Source organism: Diceros bicornis, chromosome 14 (assembly GCF_020826845.1).
Source record: "Diceros bicornis minor isolate mBicDic1 chromosome 14, mDicBic1.mat.cur, whole genome shotgun sequence".
NCBI lineage: Eukaryota > Metazoa > Chordata > Mammalia > Perissodactyla > Rhinocerotidae > Diceros > Diceros bicornis.
In genome coordinates this window covers 11,906,572-11,923,298 of record NC_080753.1, presented here as the reverse complement: position 1 = coordinate 11,923,298, position 16,727 = coordinate 11,906,572, and the positions used below count along the sequence as shown (strand labels likewise).

The following is a 16,727-nucleotide window of genomic DNA, read 5'->3' as shown; positions in this document are numbered from 1 at the left end:
CCAAAACCACAAGCAAAAAATGAAAAATAGGGGCCGGCCCGGTGGCGCAAGCGGTTAGGTGCGCGCGCTCCGCTGCGGCGGCCCGGGGTTCGCTGGTTCGGATCCCGGGCGCGCACCGACGCACTGCTTGGTAAGCCATGCTGTGGCGGCGTCCCATGTGAAGTGGAGGAAGATGGGCACGGATGTTAGCCCAGGGCCGTCTTCCTCAGCAAAAAAAGAGGAGGATTGGCGGATGTTAGCTCAGGGCTGATCTCCTCACCAAAAAAACAAAAAAAAAAAAAAAAAAAAAAAAAAAATGAAAAATAAATAGATAAATTGCCTGCTATTGAAATCAAACTTTTGTGCTTCATAGTATACCATGCAGAAACTGAAAAGGCAACCCACAGAATGGGAGAAAATATTTGCAAATCATATATCTGACAAAGGACTTGTACCCAATATATATAAGGAACTTTTATGATTCAACAATAAAAAGAAATAACCCATTAAAAACGGGCAAAGATTTGAATAAACATTTCTCCAAAAGATATGTAAATGGCCAAAAAGTATATGAAAAGAGGCTCAACAGCGTTAGTTATTTGTGAGATGCAAATCAAAACCACAGTGAGATACCTCTTCACACTCAATAATACGGCTAAAATTTAAAAAAAAATTTTTACAGACAGACAATAACAATTGGTGAGGATGTGGAGAAATTAGCACGCTCATACATTGCTGGTGGGAGTGGAAAATGATGCAGGTACTCTGGAAAACAGTTTGGCAGTTCCTCAAAATCTTAAACGAAGAATTACCATGTGAACCACCAATTTAATCCCTAGGTATATACCTAAGAGAACTGAAAACATGTCCACACAGAAACTTATACATAGATATTCATAGCAGCATTATACATAGTAGCCAAAAAGTAGAAATAACCTGAATGCCCATCAATGGATGAATGGATAAACTAATTGTGGTATATGCATTCAATGGAATGTTATTCGGCTATAAAAAGAAATGAAGTATTGATACCTGCTACAACATGAATGAACCTTGAAAACATTGTTAAGTAAAAAAAGCCAGATGCAAAAGACCACATGTTATATGATTTTATATACTGGAAATGTAGAGAATAGGCAAATTCATAGAGCCAGAAAGATCTGTGGTTGGCAGGAGGTGTTAGAGTGGGGCAATGGAGAGTGACTGCTAATGGGTTTGGAGTTTCATTTCAGAGTAATGAAAATGCTCTGGAATTAGATAGTGATGGTGTGATAATTACACAACTCTGTGAATACACTAAAAACCACTTAATTGTATCATTTTAAATGGTGAATTTATGGCATGTAAATTATATCTCAATAAATTTGTTTTTAAAATCAGAAAGAATGAAAAATGATGCATTTTAAAAATTAAAAAAAATTTTAAGGTAGAGGGAATTTATTTCAGAAAATTTTTCTGCTGAGACTGTAGGGAAGAAAAAAAAGTTAAAACACAATTTGACATGTTGATGTAATAAGACTATATAATGGGAACTATCCAAATGTTTGTTTGTGACTAAAGATTTTAAGGTCTGTATAAGTACAGAAGCACAAGAGTGACTATTCAATGAAAATCATATGTTAGATCCCAGGAAGGAGAGGGGAAATCAATTTCTACAAAGAGGAGCTAATTGACTGTGTGATGGAATAATGTTGACAGACCACAGATCCAGGGATGGGCGGGGGACAGGAGGCATGGGTTGGGGGTTTGAGTGATAGAATCAGGGACAGCAGTTGTGGTCCATAAGGGCTATCTGTAGAATTTGCAAGTAGAGGTATTTATTGTGAGAATGAAGAGATGGGACAAAGAAAATAGTCGTGATTCTCATCATAGGAACTTAGCATGTGTATCTAAACTCTAAAAGAGCAGTGCTGGGATCAAAAATATTTGTCAAGATGTCATGGAGTTAAATGGAAAAAGTCACTGGGTTTTGGAGCACGATCATCCCCAAATGGTAGTGGGTGTAAGGAACAAGAAAAAGTCACATTGTTCCTACCAGACAGAGAAATGTAAGGAGGTTATTGTTTCGTATGAGACAGCCCTACCAAGTGTCAGTTGCACTCTATTATGATAAAATGGGTAATGAGTTAAAGAATAGGAGAAAGATAAAGGAGATTTGTCCTCTTGGAGCAGGCATTTGTTAAGTACTGAAAAAAAGCATCATCCAAACTCTCAGACCCTTCCAGCTACCAACTTAACTCTTTCCTCCTCTTCCTCCTCCTCCTCCTCCTCACTAAAATTTTTGACATTCCCATTTATTGGTTTCTTTTTCTCACCACCCCTCAGCCCCACTGATTTCTCAGCCCACCTGATTCTGATTCAAGTCCCACCACTACACTAAAACTGCTCTCACTAGTCACCAATGATTTCCAGAAAATATTTTCCTGCAGACTTCTTGCTTGACCGTTTGCCAGCAATAGGCAATGTTGTTCACGGCTTCAGTGTTCATATACTCCCTTCCCACGGCCCTCCTATCTGTCTTTCTGCTTCTCTTTGCTTTGAATAGTATCCTACCTTCCTTGGGAGCCATTAAATGACTCTTCACTAGATTCCTTCATAATTCCATACCATTTTTCAGGTGATCTCTTTTGCAGGCACATTTTAATGAGATAACTTGCAAATTGTATATATCATGCTAGTCTTCTTTCCTCCGAGATACACACAATCACACGTATATACATACACATTATGTATATAGCTTTACTGTGTCTCAAAATCAGATCATATGAGTCCCCCAACTTTGTTCATTCTTTAAAGTGTTTTGGCTATTCCAGATCCTTTGCATTTTCATAAAAATTTTAAAAATAAATGTTTCAATTTCTACAAAAATATTGCCATTATTTTGAATGGGATTTATTGCACTGATTCTATGGGTCAATTTGGGGAGAAGTGCTGTATTAAAAATATTAAATCTTCTAATCCATGAACATGGTGTATCTCTCCATTTATTTAGGTCTTCTTTTATATCTCTTAGCAATTTTCATAATTTTTCATATATATATTTTGTTAAATGTATCCCTAAGAATACATGTTTTTGCTATTGAAACTTGTGTTATTTTGTAATTTAATTTTCCAGTTGTTTATTGCTAGTATATCGGAATACAATTAATTTTTGTTTATTGATTTTGTGTCCTGCATATTGCTAAATTCAGGTGTTAGTTCTGGTGGCTTTTTTGTTGATGCCTTAGGATTTCCTTTGTAAGCGGTAATGTCCTCTGAATAGAATCAATCTATGTGCATTTTATCTCTTTTTCTTGTCTTCTTGTGCTGGGTAGGACCTCCAGCACAGTGTTGAGTAGAGGTGGTGAGAGAAGACTTCATTGCGTTGTTCCCACTCTTAGAGGAAAGTGTTCATCTTTCATCACTAGGTAGCATCATAGCTAAAGGCTTTTCATAGATGTACTTCATCAGGTTGAGTAAGTTTCCTTCTATTACTAGTTTACTAGTTTATGGAGTTTTATCAAGAAAGGGTGTTGAAGTTTTCAAATGCTTTTCCTTTATCTATTGAGATGATATTTTTTTCTCTTTTATTCTGTTAATATGATAAATTATATTGATTTATTTTTGAATGTTAAACCAACACTGCATTGCTGGAATAAATCTGATTGATTTATTGAGCCAAATCTATTATCTGTCTTTGTAAGTTACTGGACTTGCTTTGTTAATATATTTTTAAGGAGTTTTGCTCAGTGGTTTTCTTTTGTTGTCATGTCTTTGATTATTAGGGTAACTGTGGCCTCATAAAATTAGTTGGAAAGTATTATTGTTTCATTAAATTTCAGAAAGACTCTGAGTAAGATTGGTATTATTTATTCTTTATTGTTTTATTGAATTCATCATTGAATGTATCTGGGCCTAGAGTTTTTTTGGAGCAAGGTTGAGTAAGGATAGTGTCAGTTTTGGTAATCTTTGTTTTTCAAGGTATGTATCCATTTCATTTAAGTTTGCAGAGTTATTGGTGTTCATAATATTCTCTTATTTCCCTTTTAATGTCTGCAGCATGTCTGTCTTTTGCTTACAACTTTGTCCTGGTCACAAATATTTCTTAAGACAGAGCAGGTTTCAAGGGCCATCATTTACATGATATTTTCAATTCATAACTGTGGTAATACCTCTTCTAGGATGTATTTTCATGTCAAAGATGATTTTAAAGCTTATTTATAATAGTTGAATAAGAATGGCATGTGTGCGTGTGTGTGTGTGTGCCTTCCACAGGAAGAGGTTGTGGATCCCTTACTGAGATGGCAGGGGAAAGACCTTCCCATATGGACAGCCTCCCAGACTGGATCTCTCAAAGCCCTCTAGTATGATTATTATTGCTTTTATGTAACTAGGCATATGTTAAAGACATTTACTGACTTCCATATCACATTGTGTTGAAGTTTATACATGGACACCTTGCATCACAATGGGAAAAGATGAGCTTTACAGTCAGACAGACCTGAGTGCAAATCCTGGCTTGTCAGATATAGACTTGGGTGTTTATTTCATCCCTCTCAATATCTGCTTGATCGTCTATAAAGTAGGATTCACAGTAATCTACTCTTAGGAACGCATTAATGATTATTCAAGATTTTCTCGGTTCCTGGCACTCAGTTAATATCAGTGATTTCTATTAATATCATGCTGACTTTCTCTAGACATAGACAATTTATCAATGTGGAGATTTGTATATCCCCTCAAGATGCGTGCAGAATTAAACATCTTCCATCCTTATTTAGATTATCATCTTAAAAGAGAACATTATCATTGCTTTTTTTCCCCCGATTGCAGGGACCATAGCCATGTTCCCTGGGGAGTTTCTCTTCACAGGGACTCTGTTTCTGAGGGTTGCAGAAGTCAGCAGATGCAGGATACTGAGTCTTTCTCTCAAGGGTGCACTCCCTAATAGAATTGCTCAAGTTTAAATGATCTCCGAGAGATCATTTAGAAAACAGTTCAAGTCCAGTTAGCAGATATTTATAGGGTTACTCTTGCTAGAGGTCTTCTGGAACTTTCTAATATCCATTGCAACTTCTCCTTACTTATTTTAAAAATGACTATTTAAAAAGAGACTCACCGAGGAGGAAGGATTCCCAGCTTCTATCTTCCCCAACCAACAGATAATATGATGGATTGGGCTGCCACTATGTGGAAGGGTCAGTCTACACGCCAGGACATACAGAGTCAGAAGAGAAATGATTTATCAAACGTTTTTCTGTTTAAGGGCAGATTTTCATTAAGTTAATTTGCTTCTTTTTGAGAGACAATAGTTATGGTCAAAAGGAGCATCGTGTTAATTTGTCTTTGTAGACATCACAGTAAAATTCTGTTCTCAAATTAAGGGTTGTCTAACAGACTTGGATCTTGTGATGTATAAAGCAACTGAATCCATCCAACATCCATTCTGAGAGACCACAGGGACACAGTGGTCTGCCCCAGCTTGCAGCACAGAGATAAAAGCAACAGATGAACAATCGCAGTAGAACTAAGATGGCCTTATCGTGTGCTCGTTAGCATATTTTCCTCTTTAAAAAAATTACACATGCTGAATTTTATTGTTTTGCTTACTAAACCCTATTGATCTTCATGAGCTTATAATTAAGAAAATATTATACTTGGAGGGACTCCCTGCTATTATCAAATAACTTTGAAAAGAAATGGAAAAGTACAAGTTGTGTCACTGTTATTACAAATTCCAGCTATTTGAAATGTTAATGCAAGACCACAAGGGATTCTGTTTCTGTGTGCATTTTAAAGGGTTAGACTGTAAAATTGGTTTCAAGCAATTTCATAACAACAAATAGTATGCAACAAAGAATGTTTTGTTTATTTTTTATTCCTTTCATTCAAAGGTTTGCATCGATCAAACCTCCTAAGCAGAAAACCTAAAGAAATGCAAGTAGTTACGTCCCGTCTCTCCATCTGGCAGCAGATGGCAGTATTGATGCATGAAAAAATCCATTCAGCTCACTTTTGCGATTGCCTGTTAGGTTTTCCTTCTCTTTAAACTTGGGTACCTGAGCTGAACCAGAATTCCTAATAAGATAATATGATTGTAATCCCCTTGTTGCTCTTCTTCCTCAGTCTTTATTTCTCTCTTTTTTAAATTGAGAGGTTTTCTTTTTTAGAGCGGTTTGAGGTTCAGTTCAATTGAGTGAAAGGTACAGAGACTTGCCATATGGCCCCCATCTCCAGTCACGAACAGCCTCCTATGATCCACATCCCCGATGAGAGTGCTACAATTGTTACGATTGATGAGCCAACACTGATATATCATAATCACCCCAAGTCCATACTTTACCCTATGGTTCACTCTTGATGTGCATTCTTTGAGTTTGGACAATGTATCCAAACATATTATGTAATGTGTAATGCCATGTATCCATCATTATAATATCACACGGAGTATTTTCACTGCCCTAAAAATCCTCTGTGCTCTGCCTATTCATCCCTCCCCCCCTCAACCTCTAGCAACTACTGATATTTTTACTCTCTCCATAGTTTTACCTTTCCCAGGATGTCACATATTTGGAATTATATAGTACGTAGCCTTTTGAAATTGGCTTCTTGCACTTAGCAATATGCATTTAAGTTTCGTCTATGTTTTTTCATGGCTTGATAGCTCATTTCTTTCTCATGCTGAATAATATTCCATTGTCTGGATATAGAACATCTCTTTTTCTATAAAGAGCTGTCTTTTCCATTTGCAGCTCTCTTTAGACCTTGACAAAATTGCGATGTTTCAACTTTTTTTCCACTCAAACTCCTATTTGGCATTCGACTGTATTACTCAAGAACATACTCAACTCAGCAAACGTTCTGGGGAAACGGGCCCTCAAACCTCCCAGACCACAGGTGTCCGGGACATTCTCCTTCTGTGTCTTCTAATTACTTCTCCAAAGTGGGAATTTCCTAAGTCAGATAAAAATAAAGGGTCTCCGCTCCTTCCAGATCCCTGGAACATCATCTGTGGTTCAGAGAAAATGGAAGGCCTTGCAGCCTGTTTCACAGCCTCGAGGGCCAGGACAGCAGACCAAGTCCAGGATTAGCGCTGTGGCCGCTGAGATAAAGCAGATCCGGGCCAGACGGAAAACAGCCCGGATGCTGATGGTTGTGCTTTTGGTGTTTGCAATTTGCTATCTACCAATTAGCATCCTCAATGTGCTAAAGAGGTAAAGATCACCTATTATCTGAGAATGAAGTGACCTGTCATTTCTTGGTTCTTAATGAACAACTTTTTTTTTTTTAAGCCAGAGAAAAATCTAAACCGTCTGCGTAGATAGCGTGTCAGCCAGATAAATCAATGTGTTGTTATCAACAGGTAAGGTGAAGAGCCTTCAGAGCATTCAGACTCTAAATGCCCCTGTTCATGCAAATTCTCTGTTGAGTGGCAGACATAAAACAGATGTTCCCTGACCTCTTCAAGCTAATTGCTAAGCTTTAGATTCAGAAAAACTTCTAATGCAAAAAATGCACATAGAGCTTGTAGTTGTTTTTTGATCAGAACAAATGGGTTTTCCAAAACTTTGTTCTCAAAAACATAGGGAATCATGACAGAATTATATCTAAAGGATAAAAAGAGATGAGTGTTTTGTTGGCATTCTAATTATACTTAAAAGTACATTTGTGAGCGCACACACAAAAAGTGGAATCAGCACATACCATGTTCTGAACGTTTAAACAGAAAGAAAGGAAATCCATTTCCTGAAGTCATTGAATGAAGCTCAGAGTGAATATTAATAAAAATCAGCACAAAATTTTTCAGTGCAAGAAAGTATGTTATTTGTTCCGCTGCAGACACACTATTAAGTTAAAACAATTGACCAACACAAACAGCCCATGCAGGGGCACTGGTAGACAGGAACTTCACAGCCAGCCAACCGTATTGGGAATCATCATAACCATGGCACAGACTGGTCCCAAGGTGATACTAATTCTGTTTATAACAGGCTTCGAACTTAAACTAGAAGCGCTCCTCTCTCTTTTCCCTGATTCAGAGTCAGTATCATATTGCTCACAGCTGGGGACTCGGGAGAGCAGCTGCTCTGGCTGGACTCACAAAGATGAAAGGTGGTATAACCAGCTGCAAAGATTTCTTTTTCTCTTGGCCCTTGTTTTTGATTGCTTAATGACTTTTTCAATGGAGAAGAAATAGAAAATGAACTTTTCTTTTTGTTGTTCAATACTATTTACCACAGACACAGCCTTAAAGATTTTTGGCAGCTTGAGTTCTTGAGACATACGTATACGGGCTCACAAGGACATGAAGGCTACTTTGCCCTCCATATCTTTTCATAAATCCCCTCATTTTTCTTGCCCACAGAAATCTCATACACATGTATTACAGTCTTTTGCTAGATGATGTTTTCTGCTCCTAAGAACTTTATAAACGTGCCATGATACTGGATGGATTTTCTCCTCTTTGTTTTTGGATTTTTCTTTTTTGTACCTATATTTTAGTCAGTTTAAACTCAATGAAAATTGGATTTACTGCTCTCCAGATTGCCCATTTGGATCTCCTGCACCTCAGCACTTGTACCCTTCCTTTAACTAGTTCCAAATACCTACTTGTCCATAATATTTCTCCTATTCTTCTGACTTAAATACCTTCCTTTCCAAGGAAAATAAATGACCTTTTAAAGAGAAAGTCCATGTTAAATTCAAAATATATTCAATTTTTTGAGAATTCTACTCTTTTCCACATAATAAAAAAAATTAACCTTGAAAATTGTTTTTCTCTTTATCAAATAGCATTTTCTTCAAATGCTTATCTGCTTTTTGGCCTTGCATATTATACTTACGTTTTCTTTCTCTTACAAATAAATTCCTAAATTCTTTTTCTTGAAACTTAATTTTTTCTCTGACTAGCCAAAACTAACTTCTTTAAGGCAGTTCTGGTTTGTCTAGGATTTCTATGGTATATTATGGTAGAGAGTTGTAACTCATTAATTCCATTTGTCCGTGATGTTTCACTCCATATTGTATTTTTGTAAAACTCTAGTACTCCGTAGAGCATCCCTTTATGCCAGAAATGCATTCCCATCATGGACACAAGCTACACAATTAATGATGGAGCCTCTGACAGGAAATGCATTATAATCTTCAGCCTATAAATTAATCTGGTAGTTGCAAGTTGCCTGTTGTCAGCTAGTGAATAGAATTTGATAGATGGGATATTTCTAAGTTTGGAACAAATCTTGAAAATGACTTTTAAGGATATCATAATGAAGTATTTTTCAGAGTTTAAAATAATAAAGAAAAATACTAAAACTCATGAATTTTCAGAAATTACAAGAATTTTGCCTACTGAAAACTAGTTCTTCTCTGGGTAAAAAGAAGTCCCAGAAGCCAAATTTCAGCAAAGGTGGGAATATGGGAGTTGAAGAAACATAATACTTTGATCAATGCCCAAATGAAAGTAGCAAGTACTTATAGACTGCAATTTAGGTGTGCTTTCTAAAGACACGCAAGATGGAATTAACGAACATTGCTCAGTTGTATTTAGAAACAAAATGAAAAAAGGACATAGATACAAATTTAACCTCTGTATTCTTACCCACAAGAAATATTATTGCATTTGCTGTTTACAGGAGAGAAAGACTCTTCTTCTCTGACCTGATGTGGCTGTTGATTTACTAACTGTGCCATGGAGGTTCTGTGGCCGGTGCCGCAGTTACTCTAAACCCACTGTGGTCCTGTAAACCCATCAGCCATCAATGCCTGTAGCGGGGAGGACATGGGTCAGGAAGCCTCTATCGAGGGCTTTGTTCACCCTTGAATTTAGTTAATTGAAAAGTACTCTCCAGAATCACACTGGATTTCCTGTTGTTTCTTTTCCTGCAGAGTATTTGGGATGTTTACCCACACCGAAGACAGAGAGACTGTATATGCCTGGTTTACATTTTCACACTGGCTCGTATATGCCAATAGTGCTGCGAACCCAATTATTTACAATTTTCTGAGTGGTGAGTTTCAACTATATAAGCCACAATTCTAATCAAGGGTGAGGGATCAATGACTGGAAGGTTTGGAATACTCTCGAACTATATGATGAGCTTAGTCGCTGTATAGTGAGATATTTTTTTCTCAGAAGTGATTTGTCTCGAGTTTCTTCCTTCATGAGAGGGACTACCTGTTACCTAACTCATCAGAGACAATTATCTAAGTCATTTTTTTCCATAAAGTTTAGAAGAAATGTTGAAATGGGAGAAAAGTAAAAATTGTGAAAACTGAATAATAGAGATCTTGCTTTTCATACATTAAACTCATGATTTACAAAAATGTAAAATAATTTTATCTGAAAATAAAACAGCCTTGGTATATTGTTTCCTTTACCAACATTTGTAGCCTAATTGAGACTGAATTGGAACCTTTCCACTTTTAGGTATTATTCTGTATTTACATTTCTTTCATGGGTAACATTTCTTGAGTTTGTCTTAAGATTTCTTACTGACCCCCAAAAAAGGTATTACTCCTAAACAACACATAACACCTACACATACACCCATTGATTTAATCTATCTCTGTTTATGAACTCAATATAATTATAATAATCATTTAATTGTTGTTTTATTTACAAACATTTTGCCTGATTGACTTTTAGAATTGTGTTTTAAGTAGCTAAATCTTTACAATGTCTTCTTTTCTAACTGGTTGGTCATTTCTTTTTCATTTCTATCTCCAAATACATGATAATTTTATATGGAAAAATAAGCAATTCACTTTATTGCGTACTTAATAAACTATGTGTATTTTCCAACTTCATTTTTGGCCTTCTTGGTTGTATAGGCTATATATGTATAAAAAAGACAACCAACCAGTCAATTAGAAATTTTTAATAGCTTTTTTTTTCCATCATGGCATGCACCCTGTATGTACCTGCTTTATTTCACCTTTCAGAGCATCAGGTGGTATATATGTGAGGCTTGTTTTGTATTCAGTTCCCCTTTTCATGGCTTCCCCTGCAGCACCCAACCCCATCTCCTAACTAAAGATGACATTAGGCCTGAGACAACTAAATACCACTTCTCCTGTGCTGTGTTTGAAGGGAGAAGGGGCCATGTGGAGCTGTGGCATGGAGAGCAGTGGGGAAGCAATTGCACGGGGTTGGAAATGACTCAAGCCCTGAGCCTTGCACTAAGCAGTAAAACCTATTAGGAGGTCGTAGGGAGAAGTGTTTGAAGCCGGTGATACAGAACCAAGTCAAAGCGCTATTACGGGGTTAAGAGTAAGGCAGGGAAGGCGGCTGATACCCACTGAGGACTCGTTATGTGCCTGGCGTTGTCCTAGGCCCTTGGACAGGCATCTTCCCATTTGGTCACTCAATAACCCAGTTTGGTAACTGATGCTCAGAGAGAAGAAACGATGATTCCCAACACTGTCATTTACCCTTAAAAAGGTTCATTTTCATACTTGTCCAATTTGACTTCACTCCAATTTCTACTAAAGACAAGAAACAACATCTAGTCATTTATTTTTCCTTCAGTTTTTTTTGTTCTGCCTTATGCAGTTTACTAAACTTTAGAAATTTTCTAGATATTTTAAGATATTTTTCTAGATATTTTGTTGAACTGATCGTGTCAGTAGAACAGTTTCTTCAGAGTACAGCGCAGGGGTAATTTCTGTATAGCTTGGCTACGTACACATAGGTTTCATCATTTTTGAAATTATTAAATATCTCTGGATGTCCTTGTACTGATGATCACTTTTATTATAGTTACCTAGTTAAAAATAACCCACATTCACAAATATGTGAGGTTTGACTCTAAAGGAATGAAACAAACTCCAAACCTCACATATGAAAAGCAGTCTCGCTATTTTATGGAAATTCCTCATTGTTTCAAGGGTCTACCAAGCTTCCAGGAATGCAATTTCCTTTTCCTATTCTCCCTACCTTTGCAAAATATTGCACCTCATCGTTAGTTTGGCTCAAGGGATCAACTCCGTTGTACCTTATTCATGATTTGTTGAAACATATTTATGCGTAATTTTATTCCTTTCATTCTCCCTGGTTTGCCAGGAAAATTTCGAGAGGAGTTTAAAGCTGCATTTTCTTGCTGTTGCCTTGGAGTTCACCATGGCCAGGAGGATCGGCTCACCAGGGGACGGACGAGCACAGAGAGCCGGAAGTCTCTGACCACCCAGATCAGCAACTTTGATAACATATCAAAACTCTCAGAGCAAGTTGTGCTCACCAGCATCAGCACACTCCCAGCAGCCAATGGAGCGGGGCCGCTTCAAAACTGGTAGAAAGTTCATTCACATGACAGGGAAACCTGAGTAAAACTAATCTTTTTTTAAATCTCTGTACACAGAAATTTTATTATCCTAATGATCTGAAGCTAAAATTACTTTGTGGACCCCCTTTCTTTTTTTTAAAGAAAATCTATTGCTCTTTGGAAATAAAAAAAGTCAGTTTGAAATAATTTCTCAACTTTTGATTTCAACATGTCAGAAGTTAAACCTTCAACTGAATTTATTTCAGGCTATTTCACATTTAGTTTTGTGTATTATGATTTGTCAATTAAATATTTGAATATTTCTAATTCTAATCATTATTTTAACCTCTCACTTTCAAATTGGATGCAAAAAATTACCAAGAGTTATCCAATGATTTTCTTTTGGCTACTAAAATAAGTAGCAATTACTAACTGAATTAACGACAGACATGTTAGCTGACTTTATAGTTTTAACAAAATCACAAAGACTGTCATTACAATGTGACATAGGAGAGAATATTTGTATACAAAATAGCATATTATATTAGATAACTCAAAAGCTATCTTTCAAAACTACATAAAAATATATACTATTAAAATTTATTTTTCATTAATTTTATCACTCATTTCCATAATTTTCTCAGGTTTGTAACCTTACCATTGCTAACATTTCTCATCTCAACGTACGGCCAGTAAAACTGTATTAAAATAAAAATTTTGGAGTAACTACAAATACATAATAATTTCCATCTCTAAGAAAAGATTTTGACATTTAAGAATAAGATAAAATCACATTATTACATTCTTCTGACCAATAGAAATGATATGGTTGCCTGGCTGGATTAAATTAAGAATGCATTTTACAAAGAAAAGAAGTAGCAGACTGCTAAGTCACAGCTCGGTCCCACAGTGGACAGGTTCATGCCCTGGAGATTTGATGGTAAATATTTGCACTTATTTAAATTTCATGAATATTTATCAAATACTTACCAGGAAGCACCCACTGTGCTCGGTGGTAGAGGATGAGGTAAACATGTAAGGATGTAAACGTGCCTTCAGAAGAGCTGTAGACTGCTGAGGGAAACATGTTGGTAGAGTCTGCAGGGAAGCAAGCCACTGTGGGGTACAGATTTGGACACGGACTGAGCAGTGAGGCAACCTACGATCGTCCTCACCTGGACATTGGCATTAAGGTTGTGTTCTTTTGTTCTAATGAATTACAGAGACACTGGCCATGTCAGTGAATTCCACCTGGGCCTGCGGCTGACAGCCAGGTGATTAGGAGAATGGAGGGGTTTGCTCTGAACTCACACACAGATCAATAGGAGTATAGCATATTTTGTACAAATGTAAGATCTGGGGTTCAAAGCACTGAATATTTCAAATTTATTCCTCTGCAAAATTCTTCTGATTCAAATATTCGCTTTAAAATTAAAGTTGAAAAAGGTTAATTTAATTTTTGAAAAGTTGAAAAGTTGCTCTTCTCATAGTAACAGGTATTCTTATTTTATTGAAACAAAAGATATGGAGAACAATATTTAACAAGATTTTCATAAAAGACAAAAATTATCTTGTTCTTTTCTTGCTTTTTTCCAACTCATCACTTTCAGAAAGAAGTACCACAACCAAATTTTCCCCAAGTTGTTTTCACAGCTTAAAATTTGAGATTACCTTGTGCTTTTTACTACTCAAAGCAAAAACTACCCTCACGTATGAAGTTTGTTGAAATTATATTGCTAACTATCAGATCCATATCAATGAAAGCAAAGTATTGTACTCTCTCCTTTCTCTCTTGTACATTTGAGAACTCTTTTCTTAGTTATGCTGCATGAAAGGAGAGTTGTAATTTTCAGGTTGTGGTGGAAGCTAGCACTTTAAATAGTTTAAAGATAACCTCAAATCATATTGATAATATGCCTTAATAGCTAAGTAATATCTCAGAGTAAGAGCTAAATTCTTTAGACCCTAATATATCTAGTTCTTTATTATTTAAGAAGGAGAGAGATTGGGGGGGTGCTCAGAGAGGCGGCAGTTGTGTGATTTTGTGTTAACAACAGACTCGAAGTCAGAATTCTTTTGCTCTAAATCAGTGATTCTCAAAATGTGGTTCTAGAACCGTTAGCATCAGCATCACCTGAGAACTTATTAGACATGCACATTTTCACCCTCTCCCAGATCTACTGAATCAGAAACTTTGGAGGTAGTACTGAGGAATCTGTGTGTTAATAAGCCCTATAGGTGATTCCGAAGCACCTTAAAATTCGAGAGTCACTGCTCCGAATAATACCACCTGGCTCCTGTTTATTAGCCCATGTGAAATAAAGTATTTTACTGCACAGATATCTACAACAGAGACCACCATCATCACTACTGTCAACCTGGTTGGAGGTATGAAAGAAGAGGCTGAGGGGACTTATCAATATTGAATGTCATTCAGTGTCATCTTACTCAAAGAGATAATGGTTTATGAAACAACTGCCCCTGTTTTACAAGTGCAGTGTGAAAGAAGACCGGTTTTACAGCCCTTGTATGCTTTATGTCTACCCGGATGACCCGAGTTTCTAACTAAAATTTTCAAATTTCCAATTTTATTTGTACTTACTAAAGGCTAAGTTTTGTGGAAGCAGACAGTTTCTAAGAATGATCATTGTCTGGAAGGAAAACAAACAAACACCAGTACTTACAAGAAACTGTGGGAATGAAATAATATACTGTGCACATTGCTCTCAACACATTGATACAAGAATCCTTCTAAGAGGTCTCCATTTAGTATGGTTTCCTTAATAGGACAAATGGTAAAAAAACAGGTGTTCCCGAACCCTGCCAATCTTATGGAATAAAGGGTCAACTACTTACCTCATTATGTGCTAATAACACAAATGAGAAGACTTCTTATGAAAGAAATGTGTTGTGACTGTTTTGTGCTATTCATAGAATATGTATATCTTTTTTTGCTATATTTCAAAGATGTAATGTACAATGTCATTAATGTTACTGAAATTTTGTTATCAATAAGGATGAGATAATTTTATCTATATAGAATCCATTTGAACTTCATTATTTCTGAATTTCTACAAACCCATGAAAACTTTGATACTTGAATGCATTCATTCTTGGCAAAAGATGACTCCCAGTTTCTGAGGAAAATGACTTCTAAATTCTCCAAGGCTTGGAGCGTTTCTTGGATATTAAATAACTCCTACAAATCATTGATGAGTTAATTGCAAAAGTGTTAGACACAATGATATTGAGTTTCACTCTTTAGTGTACATTGTTTTAATGAAGATACAGGTAAATATGCTTAACAAATGTACTCTGAATATACATAAACCTGAAATATCAGAATGACACACCCCAAAGATACTTACGGCACAAACTGTGAAGAGGGCTATAATTTTTTTAACACTAGTGTAATAATAGAATATTTTTCACTTGATATAAATCATAATAGTAATCAATTACACTTCAGAAAAGTCTGGGTAGTCATTACAATGTAGAAATCTTTTCAATTCCAGTTAATTTTACAACAGATGACTTTTCTACTTCTTACAAGTTACAAGTCAAAAAAAGAATAAATTCCATTAGGTTATGTGCAATTGATTTTCAAATGGCATGAAGCAAAATAGATTTTTTTTAGCGACACTGTGTAATAAGAGCAAATATTGCTAATTTAAGTCTATTCTATTACCTTATGTATCACAGAAAATGTAGTGCACAGGCATGAAATACACTATCTCCCAAAATTCAAAGCGGATTGTTTTCTAAGAACAATTGCAATGAAAGGGGGGGTAAAAAACTTCTCCCACTTGCCACGTATTTCTATTATCTTAAATTTTCTTTATAAGCCTTGGAATTAGAAAGTCTTCTAAGTTTTTCATGAAATGTATTTCTATAATTGTTGTACCCCATGTGTGTAACATGTCACTTGTTTAACAATTATTTTACACATTTAAAGTTCTTTATGCCTGCTTGTACTGTGTCTTCATGAAGAAATTTCTTATCAAATCCATTGTGATTGCACATCAGTTGCTGTGAAGGATGGTCGTTATGTAGTTTTTAAGTAAAAACCATATTGAGAAATCTATAATCACATTCACATTGCCCTCTCTATTGTACAAAAAATCTTATTGTTGTTGATTAGATAAGTTGGATATTCACTCATAACTAGTGTCAAACCTTTCCAGTTAAGGATTGAATTAAGCCTCTGGTGCAGTACTTAATGATCAAAATATTTTTCCCAATAAGTTTATATAACCAGGGATAATCATGATATAAAAGGTTTTTAATGTTGTTTTTAAGACCAGGTACTATAATAAAGATGGTTAAGATTAATACAGAAATATTCCATAAAAACTGTAAAACCACATACATGTAGCATTAAATTTTGGAGCTTTTATCTGAGTCAAGAGATTTAATCTTGTTTTGACTTAGAGGAAATGATTTTCCAATTTATTCTTAGAGTACTAGTAAGTATGGCTTTTACATAACTAAGCAATTTTTTTCTTCGTC

The 16,727-nt window shown here is 35.9% G+C and overlaps 1 protein-coding gene across 1 annotated transcript in view; it reads left to right on the top strand.

The window, feature by feature from the left end:
- HCRTR2 (hypocretin receptor 2) overlaps positions 1–12,409 on the top strand; it is a 118,485-nt gene extending 106,076 nt beyond the window's left edge. The window contains exons 5-7 of the mRNA XM_058554131.1: positions 6,952–7,172; positions 9,844–9,965; positions 12,020–12,409. Of these exons, the coding sequence (XP_058410114.1) occupies positions 6,952–7,172; positions 9,844–9,965; positions 12,020–12,249 (573 nt within the window). The 3' untranslated portion in view covers positions 12,250–12,409. The remainder of the gene's footprint in view (positions 1–6,951; positions 7,173–9,843; positions 9,966–12,019) is intronic.
- The last annotated feature ends 4,318 nt before the right edge of the window (positions 12,410–16,727 follow it).